The 14,910-nt window shown below is 36.6% G+C and overlaps 1 protein-coding gene across 41 annotated transcripts in view; it reads left to right on the top strand.

Annotated features, from left to right (window-relative positions):
* Positions 1-14,910, top strand: part of Ptprd (protein tyrosine phosphatase receptor type D) — a 2,001,112-nt gene that overhangs the window by 1,794,874 nt on the left and 191,328 nt on the right. For all 41 annotated transcript variants that reach the window (XM_036177144.1, XM_036177143.1, XM_036177148.1 and 38 more), the window contains one exon: positions 13,807-13,995. In XM_036177144.1, coding sequence (XP_036033037.1) covers positions 13,807-13,995 — 189 coding nt within the window. The remainder of the gene's footprint in view (positions 1-13,806; positions 13,996-14,910) is intronic.

Below are 14,910 nucleotides of genomic sequence, written 5' to 3'. Positions count from 1 at the left end.
GCAAATTTTAGAGCCTACATTTACTTTAGGGCTAAATAAAATTCCATGGTATATGTGTACCATGTTTTCACTATCTGCTCATCTATGGATGGACATCTTGGCTGATTACCCTTTCTTATTATCATTAATAGAGCAACAGGAGACATTTATGTGCAGCTATCTCTGTGGTAGAGTGATACAGGTCTGTCATACCATGGTTCTGTGTTTTAGCTTTTTGAGATTCATCAGAACCATTTCCACAGTGGCTGTACCAGCTTCTGTTTGCAACTAAAAAGTGAAGAAGCTTTCTGCTTTCTCTCCATCCTTAGGAGTATATGTTACCATTTTTTCTTTTTAATAATAATCATTCTAACTGGGGTGAGATGAAATCTCAAAGTAGTATGAATTTGTATTTGCACATTGTTGTTAACGTTGTTGAACATACTTTTAAAACGAGAGTCTGTCATTTATATTTCTTTTGAGAACTTTATATATATTTGTGTGGGGAAGGCTAGTTTTTAAGTTCTTTATATATTCTTGGTATTAACCTCTTATCTGAAGTATATCTGACCAAAATTTTCTTTTGTTCTGCAGGCTGTCTGTTTTCTCTGATGTGCAAAAACATTTACTTTTTGTCTTCTTCTCTGTGTTAATCCCTTGTGCAGCTTCTGTGCCATTGGATTTATTTTCAGAAGATCTGTGTCTATGCCCTATATCCTAAAGTTGTCTCTCTATATTTTCTTCCAGCAAGCTCAACATTTGGCATTTTAAATTGAGGCGTTCCATTTTGAATTGATTTTTTTTTTTATATAAGATGAGTGATAGAGATCTAATTACTCTCTTCTACAGACTGACAACCAACTTTGGCATAACTATTGAATAGGCTTTTGCTCATTGTGTGCTTATCACACATTTGTCAAAAAGTAGGTGTGTGCAGCTTGTAGGTATGTTTCTCGTCCTTTATTTCAGGGAAGAACAGTCTCCTGCAAGCTGTCCTCTGACCTCCACAGGGGCACCACTACATGTATGTATGTGTGACATGGACACACACACACACACACACACACACACACACACACACACACTTCACATTTTTAGGAAGTAGAGAGTGGGAAATTAAGGAACTACCAATCTGTACTATAAATCACAGATAAAATAGTCAAGCCTGTAAAATAATTAATGACTTATATAGGAAGGTGTCCATTTCAATCAACTTGAAAGGCCTGTGAAAATTAGTACATAGCATGTATCTGTAATAAGTCAGTCACAATGGAGGCCCCTTAGGAACTGAATGAGATCATGTATATATGGGGCTATAAAGAAAAGAGTTAATCGTTTCAGAATAGTTAGCTGAGGGATGACCTTGTATTCAGAGCACTTGATCTGTACAGCCTTTTCCTTCTGGAAATTGGTATGATAAAGTTTATGAAGGTTATCTCCCTACCGAATACCACCATGTGTTTTATCAGAATGTCATTGTTTTATTTAGAACCGTTCTTATGGTCCAGAGTTCATATGTGTTTCTGGGGAGATACTTTGCAGTTAATATTTACCTTTTACTGAATTATCCAGATCAAAACAGAATACTCTCCTGATGCATTTCCAAGGAACACTGTAGTCTGGGTGCCCCTGGACACCTTTACCACAAGTTGAGTAGAAAAGTGAGAAGTCAATTGATTCATTGAGAGAAATGAATATACCCATTAATATAAATCCTATCTATCCTTCCAGGAAATAGAATTTTTTAAAGGAAGAAATTACTTCTGTGTCATGAAAGAAGGTGGATTAGACATGATGCAGTTTTGCTTGTTTTAATCTATGACTCACTGAATTTTCTCAGAGAACAGAAGAAATAAATATGTAAAGCTATGTTTCTGTGTGCTAGAATACTCTTTTATCTCTTTCACATTAAGATGTACCAGGGTAGCTTCATTTAAGGGTAATTTCTCTAGATTGCCATTCACCGTGTCCTGGCACAGCTGATTTAGCTTTGAAGGAGAGCTGATGTATCAGTATATACACATTAGTATGTACATTGCATATACATTAATGGGTATATATGTATGCATATACATTAGTTTATGTGGTCACACACACATATTAGTCGACACATTAATGTTCTTTGATTTAAGTGAAAAATGAAGTAAAGATCCAGCTGTCATAGTCAGAGGAACAATTCTGTCAGGAACTAAACAGGCAGTCCTTGATTGTGTCCCGTGTGTTCTGTATGGGCATCTGGGAAATCTCAAGCCTCATTTTGTAGTGTTGGTGGCATACACTTGCCATTAGGAAAAACAAATGGGATATGGATTCTTTTTTCTACGTTTTGCTTCTGAGTTTATTCTTGAAACCCTATAAAATTTCCCCACTTGATTATAATTTCCCATGAAGCCCATCATGAACATTCTACAAAGCTATAGAGAATATTACTTTATCTCTATATTTTAACAACATACACTTCAATAGCCCTGTGACTTTACAACTCTGGCTGAAATACATGCTCTTCCTTTAGTGAACGCTCACACATTATTTACTCAGCAGCCTCATAGAGATCATCACTAAGCAATCGAAGGGGCATTAATCTTGCAATAAACATAAGAACAATCCTCTCATGCTGTGGGGAGAGCAGCGGGACATGTTAGCTTTCTTTGTTAGTAAATTCAAGACAGGAATAACTTTCTTCTCATGTCAAGGTTCTGTCACTTTGTTAAGAATTAGAGAGTGCATGTTTCCTGAATTTATAACAATATGTCAGTCTATTACAACTAAATGAATATGAACAACTCCGGGTTGTTTTTAATATGTAAGAAAGAGGTTCATTGCGTTTCTTTATCATCTTATCATTGAAAACTTGTATCTCTTTAATTGGTATGTCATATATTAAAATGTGACAGTCATGAATTATTTATAAGTAGGTTTTTAACACTGTGTCTTTACAGGAGTACAACTCAAACCATTCTCCTTTTTATTCAAGAAGCCATTGACTGTCATGCTCTAATACTTTATGGATTATTTTTTCTTCGAGTTGGAGAGAAACTTTGCTGGCATGTTCAGCAGTCCTCAGAGTATAGGGATTGAACTACTAGATGGATAAAGCTATATGCAAGTGCATGGTTACCTCCAAGGCATTTTGATCAGATACCCAGGGAGCTCTTGGCAACTCCATAGTGGGTGTTCTGAAGTCACAGGTATTGACAGGAGATCTTTGTCTTCACCAAGACAAAGTACTTAAGAACACACATAGCTTAATATGCTCTGTCCACCACCAGTTCCCGAGGGTGAAAATGAGCCCATTGTCCACTTGGTTGGTACTTGTTTTGGTTGGAAAAATGATCATCAAAAGTCCATTATTATGTTATACTTTAGCAGATACCTGGATAGAAAAAAATCAGTATAGGGGTTTATCTAATTCTTTCCCTAATAAATGGTTTACCATAAACAGAATTGTTTTATAAGAGTATATTTCTATTCTTCTTTTCATATGTTGAGACTATGTTTTGAGTTCTCTCCCTTCTCAACATTGGGTTGGAAGTTAAAATATTTGTGAATCTTACTTTTTTAATAGGAATTTATGTATTTCCAGACATAGTGTTGTTTTTCTGTCATTGTCATCATTGCAAACGTTTTTGGAGTTGAACTATTACCTCATTAGCTATAATGTCCAGAGGACCACAGAAGAAATACCTGCTTTTTACTTAGAACAGAGTTGTATGAGTGCATCTCACTACCTATAAGATTTAGAAATAGATGCCATAAAACTGAGATTTAGTAATCTCTAGTAATGTTTTCAAATTTAACTTATGATATTATTGGGAAATTTTCATGGGGTTCCACCCCTTGAAAAAGAACTACAGACAACTAATGACTGCTTGGAAAGAACAATTCACTTCTCCTAGGGATGATTGTATAATCAGAGTGGTCAGCCTGGCAACATACACATAATAACTGCAAAAACGGACTGAGAGTGTCATATTTTTTAGATATTTGTGCATACACATACTTACACACACACACATATATAACATAATAATCAAAGAATAAGACTATCAATTTGACAGTGAGCAGAGATGAGAAGGGTTTACTGGAGGATAGCTGGGAGGGCTGAAGGGAGGAAAGGGAGGGGATAAGTGATATAACTTTACTTAAGTTAAAAACAGATCCAAATTTTTTAAAGGATAGAGAAAAAAGATAGTATTAGTTCACTTAATTTACCTATATGAGGTTTAGAAATTTGAAACAGTCCTAGTTGTCTTAATGCAAGCAACTCCAATTGTCTCCAGGTCTTCAGTTCAGAACTGCCATTAATATTTCTGATCTGGATAGTTTTGAAAATACGACAATTTTTCCATTTAGAATTTTCCTGGTATTTATTCCAGATCATATTTGGGAATGTCTCTGCAGGGTTATATTGGAAGTGGTATTAGTTTTTCTTATCACATACCTTGATTTATCCCATTCCTGATATTGCTAAGTTAGATTCCCTGATTAAATTTGTTTCTGTGTGTCTACTTTATTGTAAAACTACTAACATTACCTTTATATTTAATACATTTTGTTTGAAATGTATTTTGAGGCTATGTGACTACATCTATACCACCCCACATATTTCAATTTCTATTTCATTTATACTGGTATAGAGTCATTTTATTCAGCGTGTTAAAGTGTATCAGGTCAAATGCTTTATTAGCAATCAAATTGACCCACACTTAGCCCCTTTAAGCTGGCATCTGTGTCTAACGTTTTTATGCTTAGAACATAAACTATGCCCAAGCCTTCTGTTTTCCTTTGTGCTTTCCATATTGTGCAGGCACCGAGTAAGAGGCCATCACTATTCATGATGCATGTTTATTTCATGAGAAATGGTTGGCATAGAAGAAACACAATAAGGTTGAAATTGAATAAAAACACAGCCAATCTAGAACTTAAAGACTTTAACATTTGCTGTTTGTTTGACATGGAACAAGTAAGTTAATTTTGAAGACTCTGACTTATGTTGGTAGAAAATAGACATACAGACACCACCACTGTCATAATTAAGTTGCTTACAAAAGCTCAGTTGCTTGATTTAGATTTATCGGGCATCACAGTACTTAGTAGGGTAAGTACTGTCTCATTGGTCAGTGTACTGTTCTTGTTAATTTCTATGTGACATGAATTGGCTTTTTTGAACTGAACAGTACTAGAGGGTTATATTAGCCTATGGCGATATAGTACAGACATGTACAGACATGTCTTAACTTACCTTGTCTTGTATAATCAGATGATTTTGTTTTTTTTTTTTTTAAATTGGAATGTTTTTAAAGAACAGGACAAATAATGTCTTTGACTTTATGGCTTCATTTTTATAAAAATAAAAAAATTAAAAAAAAAAACTCCTTCTCTGAATCATTGGGATTTACTAAAGACACTTGCTACTGTAGCTGACTTCCTGAATTTGTATTAGATTCCTCATGTTGATGAAGAGCCAACACCAAATACATGTTCCTCTAGCCTGCATGCATGTGCAGTGACATTTACACCATGGTCACACCCTCATGAATAGGTAAATGCGAAAATCATTGTTTTATTTTAAAAAGCCACTGTCGAGTATATGTTGATCAGTGATTTCATTTCTGCCTAGTATGTGTGAAACCCTAGGTTGATTATCTAGTACCACAACAGATAAATCACAATGAATGAGAGAGAGAAAGAGAGAGAGAGAGAGAGAGAGAGAGAGAGAGAGAGAGAGAGAGAGAGAAAACGAACAGCTATATAGAGCTCTCCATATGATCTACTCCTAAGGAATACTTAATTCTACTTCTTTGGATAATAGAAATCTCATTAAAAACAAAAACAAAAAAAGAATTTGGTTTTGGTATTTGTAGTCATTTGTAACATGATATGTCTGTGTTTGAAATCTGCTTGTGGAACAGTCATCTGGCAGTATAGTTTTTATCTCCATTTATACTGCAGCTCCTATTGTTCAGAGATGGAAAAAGAGCTTGGGTTCTGTAGAGGTTTGGAGAGGGCTGTGCTCCCTAAACAGACCTGACCCTAGATTATCCCTGTGCCTCTGATTTGTGTGCATTGTTTTCTGCCTTGCGGTTAATGATTGCCACTCTTATTATACCAAACCTTTGGGTCACATGCTTCTATTCTTCTTTGTGCTGTTACTGGAGCTTGGCTAGTAGGTTAATGTTAGTAGATGTAAAGTACTGATGTCAGGCAGTGCTAGCACACCTCATCTACTACCTCTGTTCTCGTTCCTGGGAACTGGAGACTGTTATTCTTTCCTAAGTTTATCATTGCTTTGGACAATAATTATATCACTCAATTTGGAGATTATTTAGATTACTATATGCTTCAGTTCCAGGGTCAGTTTGTCACAAAAAAGGCTATCAATAAATGTCTATCTATAAATGAATGGTACCTTTGGCTGGGAAGTGTAATAGTTCAAATGATCTTTTCCTTCAGTTTGCTAATGTGACTTCCATAAATACATTATAACCTTATTTGACCTTAAGACCATTGTTTATTTAACATTTCCAAGAGACTCTATATTTCTTTTCATGTATATAAATTTACTAACTTATATACTGGATAAAAATATGTATGTTTGTTTGTCAGGCTACGCTCTCTCCAGTCTCCTCTCTCTTACAAATACTGGTAGAGCACACTTATGTACATGTAAACTTTTAGTATTTTTGTTTTAAAAAGCAGTATATTGTCAACACTACCAATGTAACTTTTCCTTCATTTTTCTTTCTTCTTCTTCCCCTGACTTCTCCCTTCCTCACTTCAGTCCCTCTTTCCTCTTTTTCTTCTTCGTCTTTGTCCTTTGCTAGGTACAACCATATGATCTTCCTGCCGGAACCTCTTGAGGAATGAAATTATAGATGTGCTCCACAACCCCTGGCTCTTTGGTTCATAATAACCAAAACTTCCCCCAGCTCAGTCCTCTCACCTTTTGAAGTGATGAAATTCAGTTCTGTCCTCTGTAATATTCTTATATATTGCAGAGCCATATGATACTCAGTAACATAGATGCCATAGCTCCAGTCAGTTAAGTGGATGCCATGTTTGCCTCACAAACATGTGGTTTGTTCACTTGTTCTCAATTTGTCCTGAATTTGAACACCAGAAATTGCATTATTCTCTAGATAGGATAGCAGTGATTCTAGATGCACACTCCACTGGCTACTTTTCAGTAGCACTGCGTTAGTGTTTTGACTTTTGGAAACTCACAACCAATTCATGCAGGGAAGTCTATGAGAAGAAGTCGGAAGCTTAACTGGTGCTTCTCCTTCAGCCACTGTCACAAGTTCAGGAATCACATGTGCAGTGGCCATATCTACTCATCAGAATTGTCTGCAGGCTTAAATAACTGTTAGGAAACTGGCATGAAGAGTGGTTCTGTGAGCCTGAACGTCCACTCTTGCTCAGTATACTTGATAGAGAATGCAGAAGGGTATTCTTCATGGAAAGAAGACAAAAGGAGAATCACAAATGTACTCAAGATTGGAAAACTGTTTAAAGGAGGGAAAGGGGGTGAGCCTTTAAGGGAATATAAATGCTTCCTGAATAAATGCTCAAATGGTTGATACCAGGCCCTAAACATGTCTGATTGTATGTGTTTACAAGAGATTTACAAAGGAAAGAACAAACATGGTCCCCACCTTACATGGCTTCAGGAGTTCATGCATCTAACAATTGCAGTAATGTGTTTCATGTTATGCACTCAGAAAAGTGAAGTATGGGGACAAATTATCCAAGAAAAAAAAAAGCTGCTCATCTCTCTCCTAAGATGCTGCTTTTGCTTTATTGTAACCCCATTCATCTTAGTTACCCTCCTATTGCTGAGATAAAACACCATGACCAAGGAAACTTAAAAGAGAAAGCATTCACTGGACTTACAGTTTCAGAGAGTAGAGCCAATGATGGTGGAGCTAAGGCATGGTGTCAGGAACAATGAAGAGCTCACATCTAAACTAGGACAAGGAGGAAACCTCAAGCCCACCTCTAATGACACACCTCCTCCAACAACACAATGCCACCTAATTCTTTCCAAACAGGTCTAGCAACTGGGGACTACACGATCATAGATAGGAGCCTATGGGAGCTGTTCTCACTGAAACCACAACACCACTCTCAGCAAAACCTTTGTCAATGACATCTGAATGTTTGGGAAACTTAAGAAATATTTTGGTGATACATGTGTGGAAGCATACCATTGATAGACATGAATATCTTGATGACATATTTGGTCATTTTTTTTTCAAGGACTATGACAAACAGTATCTGTGCTAAGTCTGATTCCCATATTGCCTTCAAAAGTCACATAGAAGCCTAAGTTTGGGGCCACAACCTGAGGCCTTGGTGGTGTCGGGGGCCATACTGCTGCCAGAACCATCCTGATATGATCTAGGCTCAAGTTGCTGTCAAGGGTCATGCCTTCGTCCATGGTTCAGCTTCAGCTGGGGCTCTGTGGCCCATGTCACCTCTCAATGGACACTGTAGCAAGAGAATTGGCCCTGACCCTCACAACCCTCATGAGAGAGCTGGTCTCTGCACTCTGGAGAGATGACTCCACCCATCACCACAGGCAAGGATGAACTGACCTTAAGGGCATGGGCATATAAGAATTTGACTCAACCCTCTTGCCTGAGGCAGGTGACCCAATTGGCCCAGACTGACCAGTTCAGCTCCCACCCAGGCCCTTGGCTGGGCCTTGGGTTGGCCCACCCTAACATCTACCCCATCTAGAACCTGCTGGAGCTTGTGAAGGGACCAAGACACAGAATAGTCACAGGATATTCCAGAGGAGTTTCTTCTGAACCTTGTGAGCCCCTTGCCTCTCTCCATGTTGGAGTGTTGACCGGCTTGGTCTTATTCAAGTTGTGTGCGGGTAACCACACCTGCCATGAGTTCCTACAAGTTTCAGCCTCTTGGAATTTTCTGTTTAAAATGACTTCTTCTAACTATTAATAGACAGCCAATCACCAGTCTATGTAATAGGGTCACTCAGAGTATCTGGAGGCAAACTCAAGTGCTGAGATTTTTATACCTCCTCAGGTGATTGATCCTTATATACAACCTAGAATCAGTGGTTAGTTGAAAGTGATCCTTCCTTTGCTACAGAGCAGTTCAATCTAGTTAGTAGATTCTACCATATGAGGTAGACACATACCATTGTTAACTGACATAACACAATGATGCCTTTATTGTGAAGAAAACTAGTTTCGATCTGTCTCTTACATAAAAGGCATGCATTATTTGTCCCTCAGTTACCCAAATATATTAATGTAAAAATATACAAAAATGTATAATTGACCTACAAACATAATGTGCATACAATTAAAGTCAGCAAATGTTATGTATTGATTTTAAGTGACATATTCTAAACAACCTAAAAATAATGCAAACAAAAATGTTTTGAGATGTAAAGTAATGTTTTTAAGAGAAAATTATTGAGGCAAATACATATGAGAAACAGAGAAAAAAAAATTCCTCACGGCCACCTCAGGAGAATTCCATGGCCATAACAGATCATTTAGAGTTCTGTGGTTTCCTTTCAAATATGAAAGGTTAAATATTTGTGTAATTTGAGTGAAAGTAAATACCTTTAAAATTATTTGTGGTTGAAGGATGAAAATAGTTTAAGCCAGTAAATTATACAATAGCTCTTACTTAATCAGTCATGGCTATCGAAAGTATGACTCCCTACAAAACAATGATATCCCTTTCTCATAGATACCTTTTGAGTCCTATAGATGTTGTTAAGTTAAACAGCAATGGCAAATGAATTTTGCTAAATGCTGACATTCCCATTTCTCTTTCTTTAGTGTAACTGAAAGTTTCCTCTCAGCATACTTCATCAAATATAAACAGAGCCAACGCTCATGCTGTATTTACACGCCTGCTGTACCTGCCATTTTAAATAGGTGTGTGTGTGTGTGTGTGTGTGTGTGTGTGTGTGTGTGTGTATGACTCACTGAGCACAAGTATGTAGTCATCTGCCCTTTAATGGCCTCTCAAAGCAGCAGACCAAATGGTTTCCTGAAGGTCAAGTCTGATTTAAATTGTTGATGAATTAGAAGCTAATTCTGCATGATTGAATATTAATACAGCACAGTGATAAGTAAGGCACTTTAAACCTTAATGAGCACATTAATGAATAGGACAAAATGTTTTTCTTTTCACCTCATGTAAAAGTTTAAAAGTGCTAACTAACATGGATGGTTTGTTAATTTTTGATAGCTGCCTTTCCCTAAGAGTGTTTATTTGGTTAAGGTGTTAATAGGACTTATTTGATGCCCAAGTTTCCACTGACTTGATAAATTGTCAAAACTTATGTTATCAAATGGCCAAGGTAGTTTTATATAAATTACTAATAAATATAGAGGGTAAAAAAAGCAATTAACATCTTCTAAACTACACCCACTGAGATAAGCATTCCAATTAGAAATTTCATTATTTCTACCGTCTATTTTATGTTGAATACTAAGTTTTATTGCCAAATACCTGACAGTCAAGTTGGAAGGGAGCCCCATCTGTCAACTTGTAACAGCTCTGGCTGTTTGAATCTGTTACATTGTGATGTTTCTCATGAAAATTTAATGAAGATAGTAGATTCAAAGAGGTTCTGTGCAAAGAAGGATGGTGGATAGAATTTAATTACCCTTATTAAGACCAAGAAAGAAATTCTCTTTACATTTCCTTGTACATTAATATGCAAGAAAGGTATTCTTTGCCATGTACTCGTGAACATGAAAAGGAGGCTGTAGAATGTTCAACTTAGGCCAAGTTGGGAAAGAAACTAGATGCAAATGTATTGGTCTGCTTGGGAGGCACAAGTCTTTGCTTCAAGGTACCTTCAAAATGGAGGCTTCATTTTCCATAGATGGTTATTAAATCGAGATTTGCTAGGGAAGAGCCTTTAGTAAGTACCTGTGACACAGGACATGGATGAGCCTGATTATTGGCCTGCCTCTTTAGAAACATGCACATGTGAAAGAGAATTCATCAGGAAAGCGGTATTGATGCATCTGCAGGCAACTGGTAGGTTTACCCTGTGGGATAATGCAGTGCTCTGTGGAATACAGACCACTCAGAAAAACCAAGATGGATGTGTAAAATTATTAACCTAACTTGGTTGCCAGGAAAATGAAAACTACAAAAGAAATCTAAGATTTTTTTTTCAGAAATCTAATTTCTAAACAATGAAGGCAATGTGCTGCACTTTTGAGCACAAGAGGTGAATTATTGTTATCATTTGAAGCAGTTTACGCTCAATACCTGCCAAGTGGGGTGTTTAATAATATGTGCAGTTGAGAAACCATTGATCTTTCTGCTTTTATGTTTGTTTCCTCCAACAACGTTAGAACTATGCTGTACATGTAAATATATTGACAAAACCTATAAAAACATACCTTGATGGGATTCAACTGAAACATTTTAAATTAGCACAGTCTGATTCTCAAAGTATTCCCCATCTTACTTTCAGTTTTTAGTTTTGCTTTAGAGATTTGAAAAATCACTATGAAAGTCCTAACCACTGTATCTGACACTTGTCCACTGTAGACCTCTACTTTGTGGAGGATGGATAGGAATTTGAATATTTGAAGAAACACAGTATAATACCACTTTATCTTTCAACTCAAATGTACTTCCCTGAAAAATAACTTATTTGTTTATTTTACTTATTTATCCATTCATATCTCTACATACATGTATGATAATAAATAATCTCTCCTAAATGCAGATATTAGTCTCAGATGTTTACCCATTGTGTGTATTTTGAATTATTAGCCTATTAGCATTTTCTTGCAATGGACTAGGATTATTCACAGAAACATTCCTGTTCATTGGCAGTATTTGACATTCTTTCAGGAATCTGAAGAGTCCTGAACTATTCTGGTTACCTCTTTCCAGAAATTCTTAGACTTGAGACACACTGGCATTTAAAATCCTGATTATTGTGATGTCAGGATATCTGGATATAAATAAGACATGAATGAACTCATGTTGTACAGGATAAATGGCAGATTTACTTGCTTGTTGCTCTGGTAGTTTTGGTGAGGAAAAGATTAAATGTGTTTGAAGGAGATTGGAAAAGCTTTTAAAATAAGTTGATTTCAACAGAGGGGCTTCCTCTACAGAGGCAAGGGACCTGATTTAACAAAGAGCTCGGGCAGCGAAGTATTGGAGATGGAGTTATCCCAAGGCTATAGAAAAAAGGCAGGAAAGACACATAGGGCCAAGAGACCACACAGTGACAGCATCAGAGTAGAGATTCTGCAGTAGAAATAGGAATGCTGCCTATTTAGCAGTCTCAGGTCAAGTGGACCCATGGGACTCTGGAGCTCATAGGAATTAAGAAGAAGCCAGATGTCTCACTTAGGATTTCTCACTGTATTCGTGCACTTTTGTTTATGTTTGCAAGCCTGTTGGGGATGAGGTGTTTCACTGGTCACAAGGAAATACATATTAAATTAATACCAAGGTGGATTGGAATTCAAATGTTGAACAATAGTGTTCATAGAGATATTACCCATCAAGCTAAAATCTCAAGTAGGGTTAATGTGAAAATACTTTCTAGCCCTGGCTGTAAGTACTGCCTAGGTAGTTTATTGCTAGGAGCTTGGTGATGAGAGTGGGGTGTGAGTGACCAGTCTACAATTTCTCAAGATCTATGTCTAGAGCAATTTCAATATGGCATGAAGAATTTATCTTTAAGTGGGTTAGAGATTCAAAATGTAGGAGTCACATCTTTTAAATTACTAGCCTTTTGGAAGATATTCTTTCATTGTAAAGAAGACATATTTTTGTGTTAGTAATCAGGAGTTCCCTTTGTTCTTTGGCAAAAATTACACTCAATTTCTGATTAATTGAAATTCCTTATAAAGAATGCATGCTGGTTGAACCACATGCTTCTGTGAAGAAGAAATCCATGTGATCATAGTTATTCTTTAAGTGTTTGAGGAGGCCTAGTGTCAGAACATACACACACACACACACACACACACACACACACACACACACACACACACTGTGAAAGCTCAAGTTCCTCATATAAAATGGCCTATCATGTGTATAACCTTATAATCCTCCTATGTTTTAGTTAATCGTTAGATGACTTGTAGCAGAATTTAATGTAAATGATATGGGTGAATGGTTATTATACTCTATTGTTTAGAGATTGACAAAAAATGGACTTAGTATTTTTGCATATATTTAGTCCTCAAATGGGTTAGCATTTAAATGTCAATACAAAACAAGTAGGCACAGAAGTCATGTGTGTGCAGCTTTATTTAAAAGTTATGAAAAGCATATTCCCTTGGAGTGGAGATAACTTATGCCTATGAACCTACTTGCTTTCATTCATGTATGCTTAATTCCCTTATATTCTACTAAATCCTATGGTTTGCTAGTGTCATCATCTAGACTTAGGATATTTCCATCTTTCTAAAGAAAACAAAACCCCCTCTTACTTTTTGCTAGCTATCAAAAAATTTCTTCCTAAAGATCCATTGCAGGCTCTTCACCTTTGGTGCTTGGTAATCATAGAAAGCACTGTACTGGCCATTCTTCATCCCTTTGTGCGCCTAGAGTATATCATCATAGCTATTTACAACACAATGAACTATTTGTTAGTGCATTACACTCTCACATAAATTGTGTATAGGGCTGATTAGAAATAGACATGTTACCATGTCCTAATGATACAATGGTGTATAGTTTGTGTTTATTTTTCAACAAATGTAAATAAGCAAAAGAACAGATTTATGAAAAATAATGAATTCATGTTATTAATTTTGTTAAATAATTGTGTTACCTTTTGTCTTGTAGAGGATCAGATTCCAAGGGGTTTCCCTACCATTGACATGGGCCCACAGTTGAAGGTGGTAGAACGTACCCGCACTGCCACCATGCTTTGTGCAGCCAGCGGTAATCCGGATCCAGAAATCACTTGGTTTAAAGATTTTTTACCTGTTGACACAAGCAACAACAATGGTCGTATTAAGCAGTTACGATCAGGTAGGGTCTTGTCACTGTTTCTACTAACTCCTGGACAGTTTTTAAAACTACCTTTCTCTATCTTTAGTCTTTATTTTCAGTTTAATTTATTTATTTATTTATTTTTTAGGTATTGATTTATCTCCCTCTTCTCTTTCTCTGTTGTTTAATGTGTGTCCATGTTTGTGAGGTCATGGCCTCATCCAGAGTCTGTCTTCCCTTGGCGCATTTTGCGGCTTCTGTGTGATCCACATTGCTCACTGCTCTGACTATATTCTTAATAATTTTTAATTTACTGCTTTTCTGCGGTGTTTGATGGGTTCATTTTCTCTGCTTTCTTCCTTCTTCGTTTTCTTTTGAAATAAATTTATTTCAACATTGGATTTCATTCCAAACTTGCAAGGTGCTCCAGTGGCTACTTCCATATTAAAAAAAAGTTCATATTAAACATGAAAGTGATTCTGTTTTATTCAAGTGTTTTTTTTTTTTTTTCTGCTATCTTTTCTACATTTAAACTCATCCAAATAATAAATTTTAGTGAGTTTGGGCACATCTGCTTTCTTTTCGCTAATACGCAGTGCACAGAAACATGAATTCATGAGTGACCAGATGTAGTTTTTAAAGCATTTTCTAAGTGCCAATGAAGGAAGGTATTTGATTAACACTGTTTCTGTGTCATTGGTAGTGAGCACTGCCCACATGGTAGCCACGGTGGTGTGTGCCCATGCTCAGGGGCTTGGACCCTCCAGTGACTGGATCTACAGAAGTCAGCTTTGGTGTAGACTCCAGCTTTTGCTGTTTCTCTTTACTCCAGCTCCTTCTCCTGTTCTTATCCCCAGTTTATTCCTTTGCTCTCTGTAGATTAAAATAGAAGCAGTTCTAAATTTCTTAAAGTTTAGAGTCTGTCCCTAGATAACTTCACAGGAATGTGTACTA

This window comes from Onychomys torridus, chromosome 2 (assembly GCF_903995425.1).
Source record: "Onychomys torridus chromosome 2, mOncTor1.1, whole genome shotgun sequence".
Classification (NCBI taxonomy): Eukaryota; Metazoa; Chordata; class Mammalia; order Rodentia; family Cricetidae; genus Onychomys; species Onychomys torridus.
Note: the sequence above shows the minus strand (reverse complement) of the source record. Positions and strands in the feature narration are given on the sequence as shown.